Here is a 21,094-nt window from a genome sequence, read left to right on the forward strand (position 1 = left end):
GCTGAGTGTGTTGACCACCTAGAACGTGATTATTCTGTGGCTTCAATAGAGCTCTACGTATGTACAGTGGTACCTCGAGTTACAAACGCCTCAGGTTACAAATGCTTAAGGTTACAAACTCTGCTAACCTGGAAGTTACTTCAAGAGATTTTTCTTAAAGACAAGAGATGCCTGACAACACTGTTACGGAAGTACATGTGATTTCTGTTCATGTCCATCAGAGTACTGAATGTCACACAACAAGATATATGGAAAATCCCACTTGTTTGTTTAGCTATGCACATCTACTCCACTTTAATTTCATTTCATAGATGTATACATCTCCAAATTGCCTTTGAAATGAACATAATTCTTAAAACCTTCTTAATTCCCTGACTGGGTCCTCTGTGGTTATGCATATTACAGTTTCTAGATAGTCTATTAAACTCATTTTTCTTTCTTTATTGTATTTACTTGACTATATCAATAGTGTATTAGCATTTTAAAAAGCAATGTCAATATATGTAACAGAGGATGAGTTCTGAAATCAACAGGATTTTCCATGCCCTCCCTCCAATTTCTGCTTACCTCAGTGCACTTGGTGTAGAAGTTCAGTTTTAGAAGAAGCTCCTAAAAATATTGAACATGTTTGAACAAAAAGTTTATTATTGGAAACACTAAAGGGGCTATACTTCCTAGTGTAAGTATAGCACTTATGTACAGGGCATTGTACCTATGGCTCAATGGAGGCCTTTTTCTACTTTCACCTCTTGAAATGCCTGCAGAGGTGAGAACACAGGCATCACACCAGGGTATTGCAGGGGACAGGAGGTATTTGAACACCTACCATCCAGCCATTCTTAATTACTTAGGCATGGGGAGCTGGGGATAGGGAGCAGGACGAGAGGGAAGACAGAGAAATAAGATTCTGCCCACACCAGAAAGGATGCCCTAAGGTAACATAGAAATACCAAAATGTAATTGAGATTTTCTACAAAAGAAAAATGCAACATAAACAAAGGGCATGCAGTAAAAATTAAATTAGTCATCTTCATTAACCTTAGTTGGTCTACTCTTGAGTAGGAGTAATGTTTCAGACAACCTCATGTCTACAGAATATTGAAAAATCATTATTTTTTGCAGCCACACTCCAATCCTTCAAAACTACCAAGTTACAGTTTCCTCAGTGAAGTCAGTGGGATCACTTTTTCATATCGTGAATACAAATAAATTGCATGAAGGACTTTAAGTGACTGTATTTTGCACTCTCTCGTTATCTTGCAGTTGAATCCAAACTAAATTTTATATGACAGCTACTGAAGTTATGAATGCTCCCTTCGTGTTACTATTCACAGGCTTAAATTGCTGTAAAAACGTTTTCCTGGCACTCCCATTTGATGCATATATTCAAGAGCAAATATTTAACAGCCAAATGCTTAAGCAATTTACTCTGCATTTAACTATTTTATCATTGTAGCATTGTGGGGTGTTTTTTTCCAGGAAACAGTACCTACAACATCTAACTCATATTAACTCACATTAATTCATATTCTAATTCATATTCATTCATGCTAACATATGGCTTATTTGATTTATGCAATCTGTGTCCTTGATTTGACCCTGTAGGTAAAGTATCAGAGAGCTGCATTAGAAAGCTGTAGTGGTAAACTCAAGCCCTATCACTGTGTGATCTGTGGGAGCCTCATACGTCTCTCTGTACAGAAAATCTCTATAGCACCCAAGGGACCCCTGTGTTATATAAGCAGTCTTTCTTCTCCTATTTTAGCTACTGCAATTTTTTGTATTTTGATAGTCATATAGATTTATAAGCCACTTTTCTTTAGTTTCTTCTCTGTTGGGCTTATAAAAACTGCCTACCTGAGCAGGGTAAGAGGAGAAGCTATGCACCTGGAATGCATAGCCTTATCCCATGACTCTAGAACTAGCCCTGGGTAGCTAGTAGGTAGGAAGGAAGCAAAATGGCATTACATTTTAATCAATATCTGATCGGAGTATGGGTTTAGTACCACTGGATACAAATTTGCAGGAAACGGTTTTGATTTTTCAAGAAGCCAGAATAATTCCCCATGCAGACTTAACAAATACCAGAAAACTTCTCGTCAGAGTAGGGAGCAACTTGACCAGATATCAGGATACAGTAGCCTGTTAGGTATGGCACTTGACTAAATTCTTGAAGTTGATAAGGACTGGCTGCTCTTGATAAACACTTGTACCAATGACACGTATATCCATCATTATTTCTACCGGATTGGAGAAGTAAGGGGTGCAGATAGATCGCATCATTTCTTCCATATACTATAGGCTATAAAACTTGTGAACCTTAATTACCCAGGCTGGATGGCTTTGGGTGGACTTTAATAATTTGCAGAGACTGTAATTGTTGACCACAGCCAATTTTACTTGTCAACTTGTGGGTTTTAAGTGCTGCAAAACTTTGCCCTCCCCATTATTCTCATAATTCCTCCTAAATGACATGAATGAAAAACTGGCTCAGAGCAATTGCTTTAACAAATTTTGAGGCCCTTTTCCCTGAAGTGGGTGGGTGCTCATTGTGCTAGTTGTATGAACCAGTTTGCTGCCAAAGTGCACTATAGCCCAGTCCTTCGAAGTGGAAATGGGTAGGAACTTTTTCCTACCAGTCTACTCCAAAGGCATAAATAGGGAGCAAGACTCAGGGCTTCAGCACTGCCAATGTAATGCATGCATACTTTCTCTTCATTGACAAGAATGAAAATCTGGTTCAGAACAATTATGTTTCCCTTTGTTATATAAGCTCATCAGAGACTGACCTGAAATGGAACCTTCAGTATTATCCAAACTCCAATGGTATCATAAATGTAAATGTGTTACAAATTTCTGGCACTAATCTCTCTTTTGTTATAATGCTTATGCACACTACTTAAAATAAAGCATACAACTTCATGAAATGTGAATGCCATTACATTCATCAGGCTTTTAAAGTTGTGCCAAATTAAGAATAATAAAATTGAAGTGTTTAATGTATTTCCTTTTCCCCACCTTTCTTTTCTGTTCATTTCAAGTCATTAATTAATAAATGAGCATTAAAATGTATCTTGTCTTCTAGCCTGAAACCTTTGAACATCTCTTTCTCAAGCATCCTGAAGCACTGTCATTTGGTCCTCTTCTTCTGGAGTCAGAAATAGTGTTGGAAGATATCAGTATTGAGAAAGCAATGAAAGACGAAGACAAACAAGACTTACTAGCTATTGACTCTCTGTTTGCAACCACACAAGACTTGGAGCATGACTCAGCTTGCTCTAGTGGCCATTTCAATAGTGATAGTGTCTCTGAGAATGTCCATGATGCTGAAACCCGTGGTGGAATGACAGGACAATCTAATATAAAATATGCGACTATTTTAACCAACTCCATGTCAAGTGGGCTTTATGAGCCATCAAAGGATCTAAGCAGTTCTTTTGTAAGAGGTTTTGTAGGCCATGATGCCTTAGTTCCAACATCTTTCTCTGGCGGTTCTTGGGCAATGGGAAATCAGTCATTTCTGCTATTGCCTGATTGCGATGAACACCTGTCCCCCCAAAAGCTCTCTCTTTCTGTTGTTTCTTCTGAGGGCTTCTCAGAACCTTCAGAGCAGGGTAGAACTTTCAGTGAGGAAGACAGTCCAAAGAGAAGCATGTTCTACTTAGGAATGAGCTCACTCAAAAGTGAAAATGACATCTTTTTAACAGAAAGTTCCAATGGGGTTTGTCACTTTCACACCAATGCTCTAGCTGGAGGCATGAAGTTTCCTCAAGATATAACCAGTGATCTAAATCCCTTTATCAACAAGTGTGAAACCCCTGTTCAAGCTTTCATACCATACATGCCACAGTTCCAGACAACGGCAATTAAATTGCATGAAACAGCCAGTGGTAAAGTCTAAGCTGCCACCTATTGAAGTGTACTCTTGATGTACTCTTGATTAAGGCCTCTTCTCTCTCCTCGTGATTCGCATTTTTCCGCAATGAACAGGCCCATATTTATTTATTTTTTTAACTCGTAGCCCACATATTTTATTCAACGTTGCACTTCTGTTGCAAGAATATTGCATTTTCTCCAGGTATAACAACGAAACAGCATTAGGTACCTGGCAAAATGTGTTTGCTGCCCTCCCCCTGGCTGATAATTCCATTGTAACTTTTATGTGAAATGTGGCTGAATCCAAATCTTTTGGATGCCATAGTGGCCTTACTAAATTCAAAAGGAACAAATCCTTTCCTCCCCTGTCCCCCATCTGCTCCATGACTGCATCATTCTGAGAACTTTCAAAACCAGAAAAGGACTCTCTTGCTGTATGGCGCTACTGCAAAAACAAACAAACAAACAAACAAACAAAAAACCCTTCAAAAAAAACAAAAACAAACCTCACTGAGCCTTGTATTATATCACCCCATATTCCCCCCACCATTTTATGAACATTTAAAAGACAGTTTAATGTGTGTGCTTTTCCCTATCCACATTTTTAGAAACTTGGGAGAGAAGAGAAAGCCTATCTGTTATCGGAAAGGCAGATACATGCACTCGCACACAGCATGTGTTATGTGGGAGATATAGTGAGCAACTGAAACTGGATGGGTGACTGGGAGCATGGGGAATAAAGTGAGGGCTGGATACTGCTTGATCTAGTGAAGAGACCCTTAAAATGTCCACCTATATTAGATATATTGATTTATACTGAGTGTAGGGTGTTTTGTGTTATTTTTAGTACCAAACTAAGTGCTTTGCTGCATAGTAGACTCAGAACTTACCCACTCTTCTGCTTGTCCTGTGGCTAGAAAACAAGGTTCCGAACAGCTTTTTGGTTGTCCTGTGCTTTCTAAACATGGGTCTAAGCGGTTTTGCCTTTGCTCCACCACCTCCCCCTGGAAAACACACTCTGCAGCTATAAACTGGAACAAACAGTAATTTGTGGAAAACTCAATTGCCATTGGCTCCAAATCAGCACTAAACCATGGGCTTTTCTGGGGAAAAGCAGCCAGGCAAATGCCAGTTGTCCTGAAACACATTATCTGCAAAGCAACTAGTAATAGCTCTCCTCCAAAGAGCACTGTTGTCAAAGGTATTTTCATACAATTTTCTAGCCAGGACTTTAATAGAAGGTGGCAGGGACAGCCCAGACTGTTTTGCCACCTGAAGCAAAAAGGGGAGGTGCCACCTCACCTGGCAGCTGCTGCCCCTGCTGTGCATCCTCAAAGTCGGAGTCACGGGGCTTGCCGTTTGGCTGCGTCAGCTTCCAGCAGTGAGGAGAGGTGGTAGTGGCTTCTCCTCACTTCTATGCTGGGAGGCGACTGCGGTGGCATCAGAGGAGACGCGACAGCAGCAGTGAGATCTGGCCAACTCCACTGCCACTGCTTCTCCAGCAGTGGGGGGGGGGGAGCACACAGTGTCAGGGGGTGCTGCCTAAGGCATCTGCCTCCGTTTGCCTCATGGGTGGGCCAGCCTGGAACATGTGAAAAAAATGTTGAATAGGTATGGGGGGGTTGTGTGTGTGTGTGTGTGTGTGTGTGTGTGTGTGCTGTCTTAAACAACTAGATGTGGCATTGTGCAAGCTTATTCCTAATATCTAATCTCTCAACACTAAAGCTTGTCCTGTCATTTGGGATCAGTGCCAGTCTGTTAACATGGATATGCTTGAGCAACACCTGTAATCATGATGATTCGGACCACATTGCATGGAGGGGATGCCTGAAGAGTATATGAGTACCAACACTTGCATATGCCCAGTCTCTGATTAAAATCTTCAAAGATATTTTTCATCCATTTACCCAGTGTAACAGGGACAGGGCTATCAAGTTCTAACGTTGTTTTGTTTTTTAAGTGGATTTGTCAGTGAGTAAGATACTGTTGCCCTCAGCAATGGATCTTAAAACACCAGCATGCCTTCCTTCATAATTTGGATAGAAAATTGACAGTGCAAACCTAAGTTTGTGTGTGCTCAGAGGTTAAGTCTCAGTGTGCCCAATGAGACTCACTCACTAGTAATGAGTTTAGAATTGGAGCTGATACAAAGGTAGCATAGGCTGTGTTCCAATTCCAATGTTGCTCTTCAGCAGAGAATTGTAGAGAAGTGATGCATCTCTGTCCACAAAAAGCAGGGTGGGAACAAATGCTCTAGGTATTGTTCTAGGTGGGCAGATAACTCATTGGAATTGGCTTAGAAGAGCCATGCTTCTTCCATGGATTTTGGTGGACTGAATTGGTTTAACAAATGTCCAGGTCTCCAATATCCCAGGTCAACAGGGGTTTTGAAAGCTTTCATTTGGTTGTGGCAAGTCACACTTTTGCCACAACCACAAAAGTGTTCCCACTTTCCAAAACAGCTGAAAAAACCATTTTTGACAGCACTGTGACAGCACTGTGAACAGGCATTCAAAGAGATAGCAAATTTATTGACTTTTACCATAGCTACCCCAACCAGTCATCATTTGTGTGTGTGTGTTTAAATATATATTTAATTAATTGATGCTAGCAACCCTAGTCCATTTCAAAGATTCTGGTAACAGGACCAAGCCACAGCTTTCCTAGTAAGAAAAAGCAATAATTTGTAACTATTTCACCATTCAGCTTAACTTTAGGTATCAAAAGCACTGCAGACTGAAATCTATTACATAATTTCTGAAGCTGAACCCACAGTTGCTACCTGTCTAATGAATGTACAGTACATGGAACAAAATCAGCCCTGGAGGAATTGTGTGTTTGGTTTTATCAGTGGCCTGCTGTTTTATTTGAACGTATGGGAAAACTCTTGTTGGTTTTGTAAGCAAGAAGCATTACCACGATGAGTTACCAAGGCAAAACAAAAAAACACTCAGCTCTTTCACCATAGCTCTAATCTTGATTAGCACCTTAACTTTTCTATTTGCTGTGCCTCTGAACTCTGAATGCTGTGCCTTACTGTTTGTTCATGCTGCTTAGCTAATTGTCGTACTTTGAAATTCAGGTTAGAAGGATGTAGTGACCCACTTCTAAAGTATACACACAATTCTAGGCAAAATCACGGGTAGTTCCTGCTCTTTAAGTAGTTATAAAAAGATAGGTTCATGTTTTTAACTGCAACCAACGAAGAGAAATTTCCCAAGTTTTCAGGAGCTTTATTCTTTGTCTTAGTTTCAGTGACATAGACAAACAGAGTGCATATATATACTATCTAGAATTGCTATTAAAATCTCAAAATGACATTCAGTCTTGCACTCCTATAAACTCCTATAAAAGAGGCAACATCTGCATATTCTGCATCTACCATCTGCTCTGTTCTATCTATGCCCCAGCCTAATCTTTAGTAATTACTGTAGCTAACGCTAATGATGCCTAGGAATAAGGCCTTCGACAGTGAAGATTAGAAGCCTGGGCAACTCTTATATAATGCTTCACTTTACGATTGCTTTTTGTGATTCTTCAATCTATGGTCTGTTTTCTCAGTATTTCCATTACTTCAGAGCACTGTAATGAGACTTGTAAAATCTCAGTGTTCAAATTGCCTGGAGAGCAGTGGAGGTGAATAACAAAATACAGCCTCACCAGTCGGAATTGCCCTGCGACATTCAAGAGGACATGAAAATAAACAGTTCCAATAAATATGAATACTTTTTACCTTCATGGACCAATATAAAAAGACAAGGAATTTGTATCATGCAAGTTTTTATCATTATCCCAGTCCACTTATTGTACAATATCTGGAAATTCTAAGAACTAGAATGTATGTAGGTCACCAGTAAAATGTTCCTCTAGGTCCCAAGAGGGAGATACGATTAGGTAGGCAGAACCAAATTTGCTTTGGCTGATGTACATGTATTGATGCTCACAGTAAATTTGGTCAAGATGCACAGCTTTTTGCCCAAATTCTTTCCTGTTATGTAAACACTGGATATATGATTAGAAGTGAACAGGTCCTCCCTTGATATTCCCCTGTTTATCCACACAAAGATGAAAAAGACACCAGAGGGGTGGGGTTGGGAAATTTTAAGCATTACACTGATGCTATTTCTACTTTACACTGTTCTGTCAAAATATAAGGGTCTATGTTTTATGTTCATGTCATTGATTCATTTAGCCCAGGTACTGGCAGGCAGCACCTTTCATGGTTTTGAGCAAAAGCCTTTATTGATCTGTTACATGAAGCTGTTTTAGCCAGGCTATGCTAGGAATAGAAAATGAGGCCTTATACACAATCCCAGCACTGGTCCTTTCTCATTGTAAACAGAACATCACTGGTGGTTTCTGCCTAGCACTATTCCCCCTCCCCGCAACTAAGTTTAGGGAAAATGTTTGGGTTCTAGATAATAGGAAGAATGCAAAGATATCCATGATAAAGTCCTGTCCTGAAAAAGCAGAGGACATCCTGACCCAAAGACAATCACTTGCAGTCTTTGTATGCTACCTCCTCACCCCCCACCCCCAATACTCTCATGTTTCTGGTTACTGCTCTTGCATGCACTACATGTTGCACTCGATGTCATAAAGACAATTGCAGGTACTCAGGCAACTGAAATTGGCCCACTTCCCAACACAGTGCTGATTTATTAAACTGCAATGGCCTTAGGGTGCTTTTGCATTTCCTAGGTACAGGACTAATCAAGCAGCAGCTCAGTGCTTTGGTTGACACGGTAGTATCTGCGATCTGGTAAGAGTCAGAGCATTACATGGATAGGTGAAGCGTAACCACCACAGGTGAACCACTTTGGTAACCACCATAGGTGAAGCATAGTTTCCACCCAGTCCTCAGTGGAAGTAAGCTGGGAGAAGGAGTGCCCTCACCCATAGCTAATAGCCATAGCTGGTTTGTTTTAGTCAATGACAGCTATTTCCTCATCAGGTACCTCTGCTCTGTGCATCACCCTTGCTTACTGCATACCATTGTGGATTGCTCTAGCAGCAGAATTGGTAAGAGGATGTTTTGTACATTTTGCTGTCAAAATGCTCCCAGTTGCTGTCAAAATGATCCTAGCTCCTACAACCTGCTAAATGCCGCACTGTGAGCAAAGCCCATGCAGGTCTATCTATACAGGTATTTAGAAATGATCATTATTATCCTTTGATTCTTACTCTTGTCATTTAAATTGGTGGAACACTGGCCCTGGAGAGCAACATATGAATAGCTTCCCAGTACTTTCAACAACAGTGTGTGTGATGCGCACATTGTGTAGCAGATATTTATTAGAGGAGTGATATGTTTATATGAACGTGGAGCATAGCTTACAACACTTTTTCAGGTGAAAAAGTAGCAAGCTGTATTAATTAACTCTGATTATTGACATTACTTATAAAACCTGAAATAGCAGGCCTGTTCACTACCACATGGTGCTGTAGGAACAGAGGGGTGTGAAGGGAAAGTCAGAAGGCGTAACATACCTTCTGTTGACAAGGAGAACCCCATCAGAATTAGTGGCCCCTGCCCACAGACTCTATAGCATAGTGCATGCTGACACATGTTATTGGGTAGTACTGTGCCCAAATTGCACATAAACCTGCACTTACAGCTTTTGTTCAGGAAGAATCCAGGACAGGTGCTAATGGTAGTTTTTAACCAACACCTTCCTATCAATATACCTCAGCCACTGCTAAGTGCAAAACAGGGTTGATTCTTACAACTTTGGTAGTATAGTTGTAAGTTTTGCTGAGTGATAAATTATTTATCCAGGTTACATTTGAATACACATCCAGGTGGAACATCCATACATCCATGAGTCATTTCTGTTAACCTTCAAGAAAATAACTCAGATTGAATTCACATATGCTATTCACTATTACGGGTCATTTGCAGCTAGATATGATTATATGATAGATAATCTAACTATATTTTTCAAATTGTGGCCTGTGAGTGGCATAAGTAACAAGTACCACGTTGCTTTTGTACGTCTGTAGAATTATGGTTTGTTAACCTCTCACGCCATTCTGTCTGACTATCCTTGGTATTTGAGTGTAAAAATGTTCTGGGTTTTTGTTCCTGCCGAAACTGTGGCTTGAATTGGGCTTTGAACCACGATTTCTTAGTTGTGGGGTATCTCTTGAGCTCATGCTTTAAAATACTTGCCAGAGTACTTTTGTATTTATTTTTGTGAATAAAATGTTTACTGTTGAGGTTGTATTTTAATAACATCCTTGTACTCTTCTGTGTGTAGAATCTTTGTTTAACTTTTGGGACGCAAAGCGTCTGGAGAGTTGCAAAACGGAGCCCAGTGAAGAAATTCAGTGACCACAATATGGGGCAAGAGCAGTGATGCCCAAGCGTGCAGCAATTAGAAGGTTTCAAGCGGCTACATATTTACGATCTTATGTAGAACATATTTACATATTTTTGCCACATGTCACTTGCCTTTCGGTGAACCCCACATCCACCAACAGCACAATGGTGACATTCCCAACACACTTATAGTAGTTGATCAGACATTTCTAAGACAGGACGTTTGCTGCATAGTATCAGATTCTAATGCTTCTGTTACCATGGGTTACCCAGTGGTAGCAGAGAGCAACAGCTATAGAATGCAACTGACTAAAGACATTGGGAGCAATCCAGAGAACATTTACCTTCTTAAATGCCACTGAAATCCTCAACTCTTTGAATTGATGGGGAACCTCAGATCTGGGTGCCAAGTTGGCCCTCTGATCCTCTCCATCTTACCTTCAGAACTCGCGCCAGGCTACATTCATTTTCATGCATCCTTTTTGGGTGTTTGTGTCTGGCTGGCATGTTGCCCATAATTCTGATAATGCTTTACAGAGGTGGGTATGTGAGTGTGTGTAGAAATTAGCGTACTTTGCCAAGCTAAAATTCACATTACTTGCTCTATCCACTTTCTCTCTCTCGCCCTACTCACCACTGGCATGTGCCTGCCCCCCACCCCTGCCATATTGCCCAGAAATCAACAAAAATACTGGCTGGAAAATGCTTCCCTATCCCTCCACTAGAGCTGTTAATTGAGTGCATAAGGCCCCTTGATTTGAGATAAATTCATATGCACCTGTTTTTCATTAGCTCTAGCCTCTTTTCCAACACCATAAGTTAAATGCAAGCTCAGAATGCATTAGGGTTATATTCCAGCAATTATACGTGTTCTTTAATTAAAGGTGTGTTCCCAAAAGGAGAGGAACAGCTTCAGCCTCTTTTAGAGCTCGCAAAAGCCAGGCGATCAGGTGAAGTCTTTCCTCACTCAGGCAGAGTTGCGGCATGAGAAGCTGCACACCTGAGAAATGTGAACTTCTTTTTAGTGCCCTAGTTTAAAAAACCCCCCACAAAAAACAGAAACAGAAAGGCTACCTCTTTTCAAACAATGTCACTTAGCAACTTAGCTTTAAAGGTTAAAATATCATCCAAATATCTGCAGAAAGAGTGGGTGGTTCATCCTGCCTTGACAGCAAAACTCCCACCCATGGTTCCAGCTCTCAGTTGCGAGAAAGATGATGACAAATTTAACAATCTGAGTGCTTTTGTTTTATAGCAGCAAACCCATTCTCTGTATAACGAATTACAAGAAAACTTCAGCACTTTTCGAATGCATGGAAAAGCAAATAAAAAGCCAAACTGAAATGGTTAATAATGATTTGAAATGGATGTTCAGATTACCTTTTGAAGAAGGCAGAGTCTTCTTTCCTTAATGCTTGAGTCCTGCAAATAATGACAAGTAGGCCTGTCAGTCAACAAAGGTACCTGTGAGATTTTCTGCCTCAGGTGCTAAAATAACATGGCTGTTGTTAGATACTGTGCCCACTGGCTTGCAGGGGAGGGATTTCCACTTGCTTTTCCTCCTTAGGTAATCACACATATATGTTTGGTGACTGCAGCGTTTAGTGGTGGGCTGCATATACAACACTACCAGCACAAATAAAACTCCACCAACAGCCCTTTGGGCGAACTCTCAGGCAGATCACTTTTCAGCAGAAGGTTCATACACATTTGGCTACTTAATGAGGAAGTGATGAGACATTTAGTGATGTACACACATCTATTAAGATCAATGTACCTGACAATATGCTAAGAGGTACTACTAAGCATTAAAATCAATATGTGTGCAGCTTGTCCAGAGCCACTAATTGTTCCACTCAGTTGTGTGCAACTAGAGCTGGATGAGACTCAGGGTCTCCAAATCCTGATTTCATAAACAACTGTTTTCACCCAAATCTATATGCATAAAAATAAAGGACAGCCAATTTTCTTTCCAGACTGATTCTTTGCATCTAACCCTCCCCCCCCTCAAAGAAGTTTCTATTTGTGTAAAAACTATGGATATCAGGATGAAACCTCCTGTGTGCTGCTGCCAACATTATCAAGTTTTGCAGGTCGTGCTGCTATAGTTGTGCCACTAAGTAGTTCAGGGTCAGGACCTCCCTCACTGGCACACCATGTGTTCATGCATTTTGTCTTCCGCAGCTCAAAATGTTACATGGGGGGGGGGGGAAATACGAGGCACTACACTTCTGTAAAACAAGAAAATCCTTAATAAAATATTAAAAAAAAAAAAAAATAGCAGAGGCCAAAAGCATTAACAGAGCCATCAGTGTTATTTATCCAAGAAATGGCTTCAAAAAGAGTGGTCTAATGTTGATTGCTTTCTGTGAAGGACATTTCAGGATTTTTATTCTGATGCTTCATTTGCACCCTTTTGGTACCTTTTCTGCACCCACAGCTGGAAAGAGCTTATTGGGTAGAGAACATTTGTGCCCTCACCCTCAGGGCCATGCAAAGCTGGTAACAGGCCCGGGCCAGATGGGAAATAAAGGCCCCATTCTGCTTTTACTTATCTATATTTTATCTTGTATTAATGTTTTATGTATCTTCTTTAAAATATTAATATGCTGTGTTAAAGGATCCCCCTTGACTCTCTTTACAATATCCTACCAGAGGGACTCAGAGTAGGCCTCCTGAAAATCATAGGCCCATGCCAATTGGCTCCCCTACCCGCTGCCTCTGTTTGGGCCTGCTCACCCCCATGCCCTTTCAAAAGGCTTCATTGGGTTTTGTTTCAGGCACCATGCAAAACCTGATACTATATTTGGGGGGGTCAGAAGCAGTGAAATCTCACCAGCTTAGTTAGATAGACTAGCTGGCATGGTTACTTCAACCACCCCCTGCTACAATATATGCTTTTAACTCTCTTTATGGTATCTTAATGCATAATTAGTAAAACTGACAGGTGACAGAACTCAGGTTTGCTTGGTCATTACACAGTCTGTCATGTACTCACAAGAAGGAAGGTTTTCCGGTTCATTCAATAGTGAGGGAAAACAATATGAACATGACTCTGTATTTTTCCCTCATATGTTTTGAAGCTAAGCCCTGGACATTGAAAACAATTTCTGAGAATTAGCCCCTTGGCTCAAGGCTAAGCCATTTTTTTTTTCCTGGTAAGACACTGAAATGAATTTACACTTGAAGTGACTCATTACATTCAAAATTGAAATGCAGTTATGAAGTAGGGATGAAGTAAAAGATTAGCACCTTGATGGGAGATTCTGGTTTGGAAGTATCTTAATTTCCCGGAGCTTTGTTATGAATGCAAGGTTTTACACGAGCAGCAGTTATAAGTCTTCTATTGTTTGTCCATGTGCAAATACAGCAAGGGGCACATTTATGTGTGTGTGTGCACCCTCCTCCCTAAACATGATGTAACATGACTACATCCCCAAAGGCGTACTCCTCCATTGTCTCCCAAGACAGACAGATGCCACCAACAACCAGGGCAAGTTTGTATGTATATTATGGACAATTCCTGTGATTGTTTCATGCCTTTCTTGAACTGGAAGGATTTCAGCAATCTATGTACATGTCTCTCCCCCACCCACCATCACAATGCACACTTAGTGGTGGTGTGGCACATGGTTTCTCTGTCCTTGCATACACACAGACCATGAACTGCCTTGAAGGCCTATTGACCCAGTTGGGTTGTCCTGGGATGCTAACCTCCAAGCTCATTAAAAACCTCTGGCTTCCTTACATATTTCAGGAGCAAGTATATGTTTCAAAGGAGCCAAGTGGGAATTGTCAGTCCCTGCCAAGATCAGTGGTTCTTGACTCTTTATCAATTCTTGGCACAAAGAATAATAATAAAGCTCTTTCAAACCATAACATAGTGGTTAGTTTTAGAGGGCAAAGTTCACAGAGACTTGCAAACAACCCGACATGGTGAAAAGGGGTGTGTGCCAAAGATAATTTTCAGACATTACAGAAGCAATGCCAGCTAGATGTGCAGTTTCTCAAACACAAACCAGCAGTGCCTATTTGTAAGATCTGAAGTGAAACTTGCAGGAAGATACATGACTGCTGTAGATGTGCGTCTCCTGCCATGCCAAGAGACAAAATATCTGCACTTGAGCTTTATTGGGCTCATTTGCGCTGAAGGAGATCATTTGAATGTTAGAGAAAAACACCACCCAGTTGTATTTTACATCTCCAGACACTCTTTCCAGTGATCCGCTTACATGTCAAGAGGCCACATGTGAAGACCTTACTGTGAAAGTCAGCCTCCTGCCAGATTCAGTACATTCTCTGAACCTTTTATTGAAAGATTCGGGACAGACAAATTCATGGCTTTGTTCTATCTCCATTCTCGAAGATACGCTTCTGAATACCAGTGGCTGGAAGCCTCAGGACAGTGCTGTTGAATTCAGGTCCTGCTTCCTGGATTCCCATAGGTGTCTGGTTGGCCACTGTGAGAACAGGATGCTGGACTAAGATGGGCCACTGGGCTGATCCAGCAGGCTCTTCTTATATTCTGAATGTCATCCAGATTTAGTGCACAGTTAAACCATAGAATTCACTGCCACAAGATGCAGTGAGAGCCACCAACTTAAATGGCTTTTAGAAGAGCTAAGATAAATTCATAGAGGATAAAGAAATCAGTGACTGCAATAGTTATATAATGTCTCTGAGGCAGTGGGCCTCTGAATACCAGTTGCAGGGAAATGCAAACAACAGAGGGCTTTTGCATTCATGCCCTGTTTGTGGGCTTCCCATAGCCTTTCCCACTTGGCCACAACGGAAACAGAATTCTGGACTAATTGGACCTTTGTTCTGATCCAACAGAGATCCTGTAGTCTTATGTTCAACTACATAGGCTACAAAAAGTACTTAGTTGATGGTGTGTATTTTAACTTTCTCTTCTGGCATGTGTGCTGTTCCTTTGGCCATTCCTTGCTCCCCCCCCCCCAAGTTCTTTAAAGAAGTGGTGACATTTCTGTAATGGCATAGCTCATACTAACAGCAGATATTAGATACAGTGCTCAGGACAAAAAGCAAAATGTGCTTTATCTCTCAGCGGGAGCTTTACATTCTTTTTAAAAAGAATACCTTGGCCAAATGATAGGAGGCTTCCTTCCAATACAAAAGTCACTTAAGAATTTTTTTTTAATCTGAAGTAGCATTTATCTTGCCTCTGAATTTCAAACTAAAAAGCTTCTCTCCCCCTCCCTGCTATGCTCAAAGGCTTATGCTGCAGTAGCCTGCCATCTTGTGGACTCTAAAGCAAGTTTGAATTTCTACTTGCCTTCAGTTAGTAAGGAAACCCATTATATTTAGATGATAATGGAAACAACTTCAGTTTTTTAAATAATGCACAGGAAAAACAGAATTAATGTTTGTGTGAAACTACAGTATGTGCACTGGCTGATTAAGGCTGCAATCCTGTACCCACTTACCTGGATAAGCCCCATGAACTCCATGAACTTATTTCTGCATAGACATGTATTGGACTGCAGTGTTGGGCATCCCTATTAGTGAGTTGTAGACTACAGCAGAGAACTTGCATATCATAATGTTCCTTCAAACACACAAATGGTATATATTTTTAAATCCCTAAACACACACATATACACACACACAAAGATAAAGGTTTTAGCCCAGCTGGTTTTCTATTTAAAGGATTGTTTTTGTGGGGGGGGGGGGAATGTCCCACAGAACTGGTACAGTTGAGACACAGGTTTACAACTGGGAGAAAACGAGGCTTTAATTTTCTAAAGAACATAAATATCTTAAGGCACAATACTATGCATGTTTACTCAGAATTCAATGTGGCTTACTCCCAAAATATAGGATTATACCCTTAATAGTCTGTTTTCAAGAAAAAGTTACCTTTCATAGAGATTACAGTTTGTCTTCCTCCCTTCGTTTTGTTTGTTTGTTTGTTTGTTTTGTAGGCGGTATACCTTAGGGCTATAGTGCTGAGCATTCATAGTTGGAAGTAAGTAGTTTTTAAAATCATGCAGTTTGCTTAAAGAGTATGCATTGTCAGAACAGGTCTACTAGCCTGTGACGTTTTATGGAACTATTCATAATATTTTCAGGTATGCTTTTGTAAGCAAATTGTAAGCAAAACCGGTATACTATTAGTAGGTCACATACATATACAGTAAAGTATATGCCTAGCCAGCTAAAATCAGTAGGCTGGCAAGCTTGAGTCGGTACTAAATGTTCATATTTAAACTTTTATTTACTCCAGTGGAAAGTTGCATACATGCACAGGGTGGCCACATGCATATCCCTCAAACATCCAATTTTAAGTGAGACACCCCAGAATTACAGAAGCCATCCTGACTTCTGATTCTATCCCAGAATGTCCTGTTTTTGGTCCAACGCTCTCGCTTGAGTGATCTGGCTCCTGCGAGAGCTCAGGGACAAAAAACAAGCATCCCTATTTTGATCAGTTGGAGGATATGTACCTGTATCACAAAAAAAGGGAAAAGGAATGGAAAACACCACCCACAAAAGGTCAAAAGATGCATACATGAAAAGCATAAAGGGGCACAAATAACGAGAGATTTCATCCCAGGCCTGCTTAAGCAATATGTAATATACTCTATCTGGCATTTCATATTTACGTGGTTAAGTAGAGCTCACATAAAATGTGTGCATGAATATAATACAGAGAAGGAGACTTCAGAGGGAGGAAGAGAGCAATTATTATAAAATGATACTTCATGTAGGTTCCCTTCATTAAAATAGTGTTAGGATGAGATAGGAAGCATGTTGCAAGTAGTTGGAGTATCAAACTTCAAACTGGGTGAACCTGGACTACCTCATCTAAATAGAAGGCGAGCAGAGAACCCTCACATAATATTCATCCATCACCATCACCTCTGCTATTATTATTATTATAGCTCCCAAAGTTTATTAAGAACATAGAAAATTGCCTTATACTGAGTCAGATCTATCTCATTGTTGCTGACACTGATTGGCAGCAGCTCTCCAGGGTTTCAGTCAGGGGACATTTCCAGCCCACATACCAAGAACACGGCAGCATTTCTTGAACAACCAGCCCTGTGAAGTCTCAGCCTAGATTAGTAATTTGTTTTGTAACCCACTCATATACGCCTCAATATGTAAGAAGGCTTAGTATCAACACTTACCCAGCCTCCTCCTCTGCGTCAACTGCTGAAAGCAGCTCCTCGGGAAACCTTGATCTGCCTGACTCATTAACCTGCTTTTAATTTCCATAGGAAGACACTATTGCGAAAGACCAGCCCAGATCAAATACTCCACTATTCAGAAGGCATCAAAATGTCTTTGTGATGAGTGATACTTAGGAAGATGCTTTATGCTGAGTCACATCAGTGGTCCATCTACCTCAGTACTGTGCATGTTGACTAACAGGACTCTTGACTGGAACATACCTGGACATGATGGGGATTAAATTTAGGACTTTTTGCATGCAAAGTACATGCACTACTGCTTGAAGGCAGAAAGGCTGAAGGCTCAATTTTGCTAGACGTTCGTTCTTGATAGCAACCCCAGTGGTGAAGAGCCTGGTTCATCTTTCAAGTATGAAAGACAGAAGGGCTCTGTAAGAGAGAGGAGGAGGAGGCAGAACAAAATTACCGGTGAATGTCTTACGTACTTGTTGCGAGAGTCAGTGTGCCTTGATGTTATGATTCATCTCAAATTATAAAGTGACTATTGCTCAGTAACACAAGCCAAGTGAATGGCTCTATATGGCCAGCATAGGCCACTTCTTGATACCTGCCATGAATCCGAGTGCCCATGACTCACTATGTGGAGGCTCCTTAATAAATAACTTGATGTGTCTGCACAGTTCCTTGAGGGAAAGGGAGATTTATGCCCTAATTTTCCCACTGCATTGTGACAAGGGCAACTTCCACAGGGTTCAGTCTGCTCTGGCAATATTGGCAGTGGAAGTAACAAGATCCAACCCATGTGATTCACGGATGAGACCACATCATGTATTTGTTTGAACATAATGCTAAACCACAATTTAGTGTAGTGGTGCAGAACCTCTGGCCTAATCAGGCCTGCAAATCCATTTTTAGCAAGCCATACCCACATGATTTCAGACATGGGAAAGTTCAAGGCAGGGTGGCTGTAAAAAGGAAGAATCAGAAGTGTACTCTAAGGGCTCATGCAGACTTCCTTTTGCGATATGCTTTCCAGGAACAGGCCCATGCTTTAAGGCTCCATGTCTGAGCAGTTTTTGTTTCTCGTCCTAGTGCTTTCCCTGGAAAAACCCACATTTTACCACTGAATCAGAGCAAATGGCAATCCTTGGAAAACCCGACTGCGCTTGGCTCCAATTCAATGGTAAAACACAGGCTTTCCTGGGGAAAGTGTCATGACAAAAAACAAGAAAGAAAACTCTCAGACACGGAGCTTGAAAACGTGGACCTGTGCCTAGATACACAGCACAAAAGGAAGTCTAGATGAGCCCATAATCTTCCTTTGCAGGCAAAATCCAAATGCATCCATTTTTGTATACCACCCTGAACAACTTGGAGAGAAACCTCGAGTCCTTCCTTCGCAGCCACAAATTGAAGGTACAACCAGATGATGCCGGATGAACTGGGAACCAAGGTACACCTTAAATCCAAATGATCCAATTCAAACCAGTTATCCAAATAGCATAATGACTTCCGATAACAATGCTGAATGTGGAGCGTAATGCTATAATGGATTCAATTTGTTGCTCACACTTCCCCTCGCCCCACTTAAAGAGCCATGGGTGCTTTGGAAGCAATTTCCTACCTTCTTTTTAATCTAAGCAGTTACATAATGGTTTAAATTGTCAACTGCTTCTTTAAAAATATGTGGGGGCCTATAAACAATTGCTGAAGGAGAGATTTGTCCCTCGGCTAAATCCATCTTCCCATTCACTGGTTGGCTCAGAGTTGGAGTTCCCCCACAACCTACAGGGCATGAAGAGACCACTTTTGTACAAGTGCAAAAATTAAGGGTACAATACTCTTCTCAAATAAGAAAATATTTTAAAATAAAGGAGGAAATTCAACACTGTGCTATGTTAAACGTTCCATCAGTAAGACCTTTTCAGCTTGCCAGATTGAATAATTCCTTCTCTCCTGCCCCCATGTGCTGTTCTGGAGGTTTTCCTGAACCCCCTCAAACCAATTTGGGGGGCCAGGGGATGGGAAAGGAGGTGAGGAAGTCCCACTGTGCAACAGGGAGTCCTTGCACAGGGCATCTACTGAAGTGAATCCCGCCCTCAGAGTTTTTTTAGTGCAGTACTAGCTTGGACTAGCTCAGTAGCAGCTCCTCAATGTGGCCAGCAAGTTTGGAATTAAAACAAGTACAGTGGTACCTCAGGTTACATACGCTTCAGGTTACAGACTCCGCTAACCCAGAAATAGTACCTTGGGTTAAGAACTTTGCTTCAGAAAGTGCTCCAGCGGCGCGGCGGCAGCAGGAGGCCCCATTAGCTAAAGTGGTGCTTCAGGTTAAGAACAGTTTCAGGTTAAGAACAGACCTCTGGAACGAATTAAGTACTTAACCCGAGGTACCACTGTATGGGAGAACGTGAAGTACTGTATATCCCTTCTTCCCCCTTGCTTTTCTGCTGTTGTTGCCCGAACCCAGGACAAATGGGGATTCTGGTCAGAATTCCCATCCATTCCACCCTTCCAGTAATGCCAATAGCAGCAGAGTTCAAGAGACCCTTCCTCTCTCTATCTCCTCCATTTGTTTATGTGCCCAAGAGAGCAGAGAATGAAATCTGCACCCCACATTAAATGTGAAGAGTTAATAGGGGTTGGTGCTGCCAGGGAGGTGGGGAAATGGAGGGCTGCGGATCACCACCACAACAGTTCGGAACAAAACATAACACTTTTGAGGCACTGAAACAAAGATTCTAAATTGCTAATGCGGCCCAAAGGAAGGCATGAAGCTTCCTTAAGTAAAGAAGAGCAACACCGTCATCCCCTTTCTATTGTGCCCTACTCTGTGGTGCTGTTGAGTAATTTGTAGGCCCAGACTTTACAGCCGTCCCTGTGTTTTACTTCACTTCCATCAGAATGGGGGTTCAGTAGGCCCTGTTGCATTTGCTGTTGATTCTGCTGTGTGAGTTCCTTGACTTCTGCTCCAGAGTGCTGTCCTGACAGCACCATTGACTCAAATTACTAGCTCTTCACCGCTGAGCTTGAAATGGAAGCTTGCTGCTTTCTCTTTCTCTCTCTCTTTTTTTCTGCCCAAATCCAAACAGCGGGCTTTCAGTCAGAACAGTTTCCTTGCCTGCAACATTGGGCCTACCATGTGGTCACTCCCCTCCACTGCTAGAGCTCTTACATGTACCACCATGGCTACACACACTACACATTTAAAGCACACAAACAGCCTACTGGAGTCCTGGGAACTGGAATTATAGCTGGGTTATCATTATTTTTGAAAAAGGGTGAAGGATTTTGAGTGTGGATGGGGACCCTATGTGACCCCACAGATTCCCTCGGTTTTGCACCCTCAGCAACCACGCACACCCTCTGAAGGTTACAAATATATGTAATATATCCTGCTTTGCTAGCACAGTCTCTGACAACTAACATTTTTCAGACTTCATCAATGGCAGGAGCCTGTCTAAAAGAACATTATGAAAAACCCTTGAAGCTATCCTGGTCCAAACATCTGTTCTTGCAAGGTTGCATTAGCAGGGCCATAACTGCATTAGAGTGGAGCTACAAATTCAATACAGTTGGAGATAATGGTGGTATAAGTGTTTCTTCATAGATGATAGTCTAGTGGAGGCGAAATCCGGGAATCAACAGTTTTAAAAAACACAAAAAGCCAGGCTACTGTCAATGCCTTTAATGCACAAGGCACCAAAAGTATTGCAGAAACAATAAAAAGTCCTGTGGC

At 41.3% G+C, this 21,094-nt stretch overlaps 1 protein-coding gene and 2 long non-coding RNA genes across 8 annotated transcripts in view; 2 read left to right on the plus strand and 1 right to left on the minus strand.

Annotated features, from left to right (window-relative positions):
* LOC308480409 overlaps nucleotides 1–21,094 on the minus strand; it is a 67,062-nt gene that overhangs the window by 36,158 nt on the left and 9,810 nt on the right. For 4 of the 5 annotated variants that reach the window (XR_013988080.1, XR_013988081.1, XR_013988082.1 and 1 more), the window contains 2 exons: nucleotides 17,617–17,784; nucleotides 11,579–11,620 (listed from right to left, as the gene is read on the minus strand). This is a non-coding gene — a long non-coding RNA (uncharacterized lncRNA). Of the gene's footprint in view, nucleotides 1–6,491; nucleotides 6,540–11,578; nucleotides 11,621–17,616; nucleotides 17,785–21,094 lie in introns of all 5 variants that reach the window. The other variant, XR_013988084.1, reaches the window with a different exon arrangement.
* On the plus strand, nucleotides 1,994–6,482 carry LOC308479513 (leptin receptor-like; the record flags this gene model as incomplete). The annotated part of the gene is made up of 2 exons (XM_081010223.1): nucleotides 1,994–2,104; nucleotides 3,086–6,482. 2 exons carry the CDS (start codon nucleotides 1,994–1,996, stop codon nucleotides 3,899–3,901), a joined length of 927 nt encoding a protein of 308 aa, XP_080866349.1. The 3' UTR covers nucleotides 3,902–6,482.
* Nucleotides 6,492–21,086, plus strand: LOC308480412. Of its 2 annotated transcripts, none has more exons than XR_013988088.1 (4): nucleotides 6,492–8,638; nucleotides 17,443–17,823; nucleotides 18,683–18,808; nucleotides 20,792–21,086. It is a non-coding gene; the product is annotated as an uncharacterized lncRNA (long non-coding RNA). The 2 variants fall into 2 exon arrangements; XR_013988089.1 differs by lacking the exon at nucleotides 6,492–8,638 and adding an exon at nucleotides 10,606–10,737.

This window comes from Podarcis pityusensis (genome assembly GCF_964106645.2).
Source record: "Podarcis pityusensis genome assembly, chromosome: 6".
NCBI lineage: Eukaryota > Metazoa > Chordata > Lepidosauria > Squamata > Lacertidae > Podarcis > Podarcis pityusensis.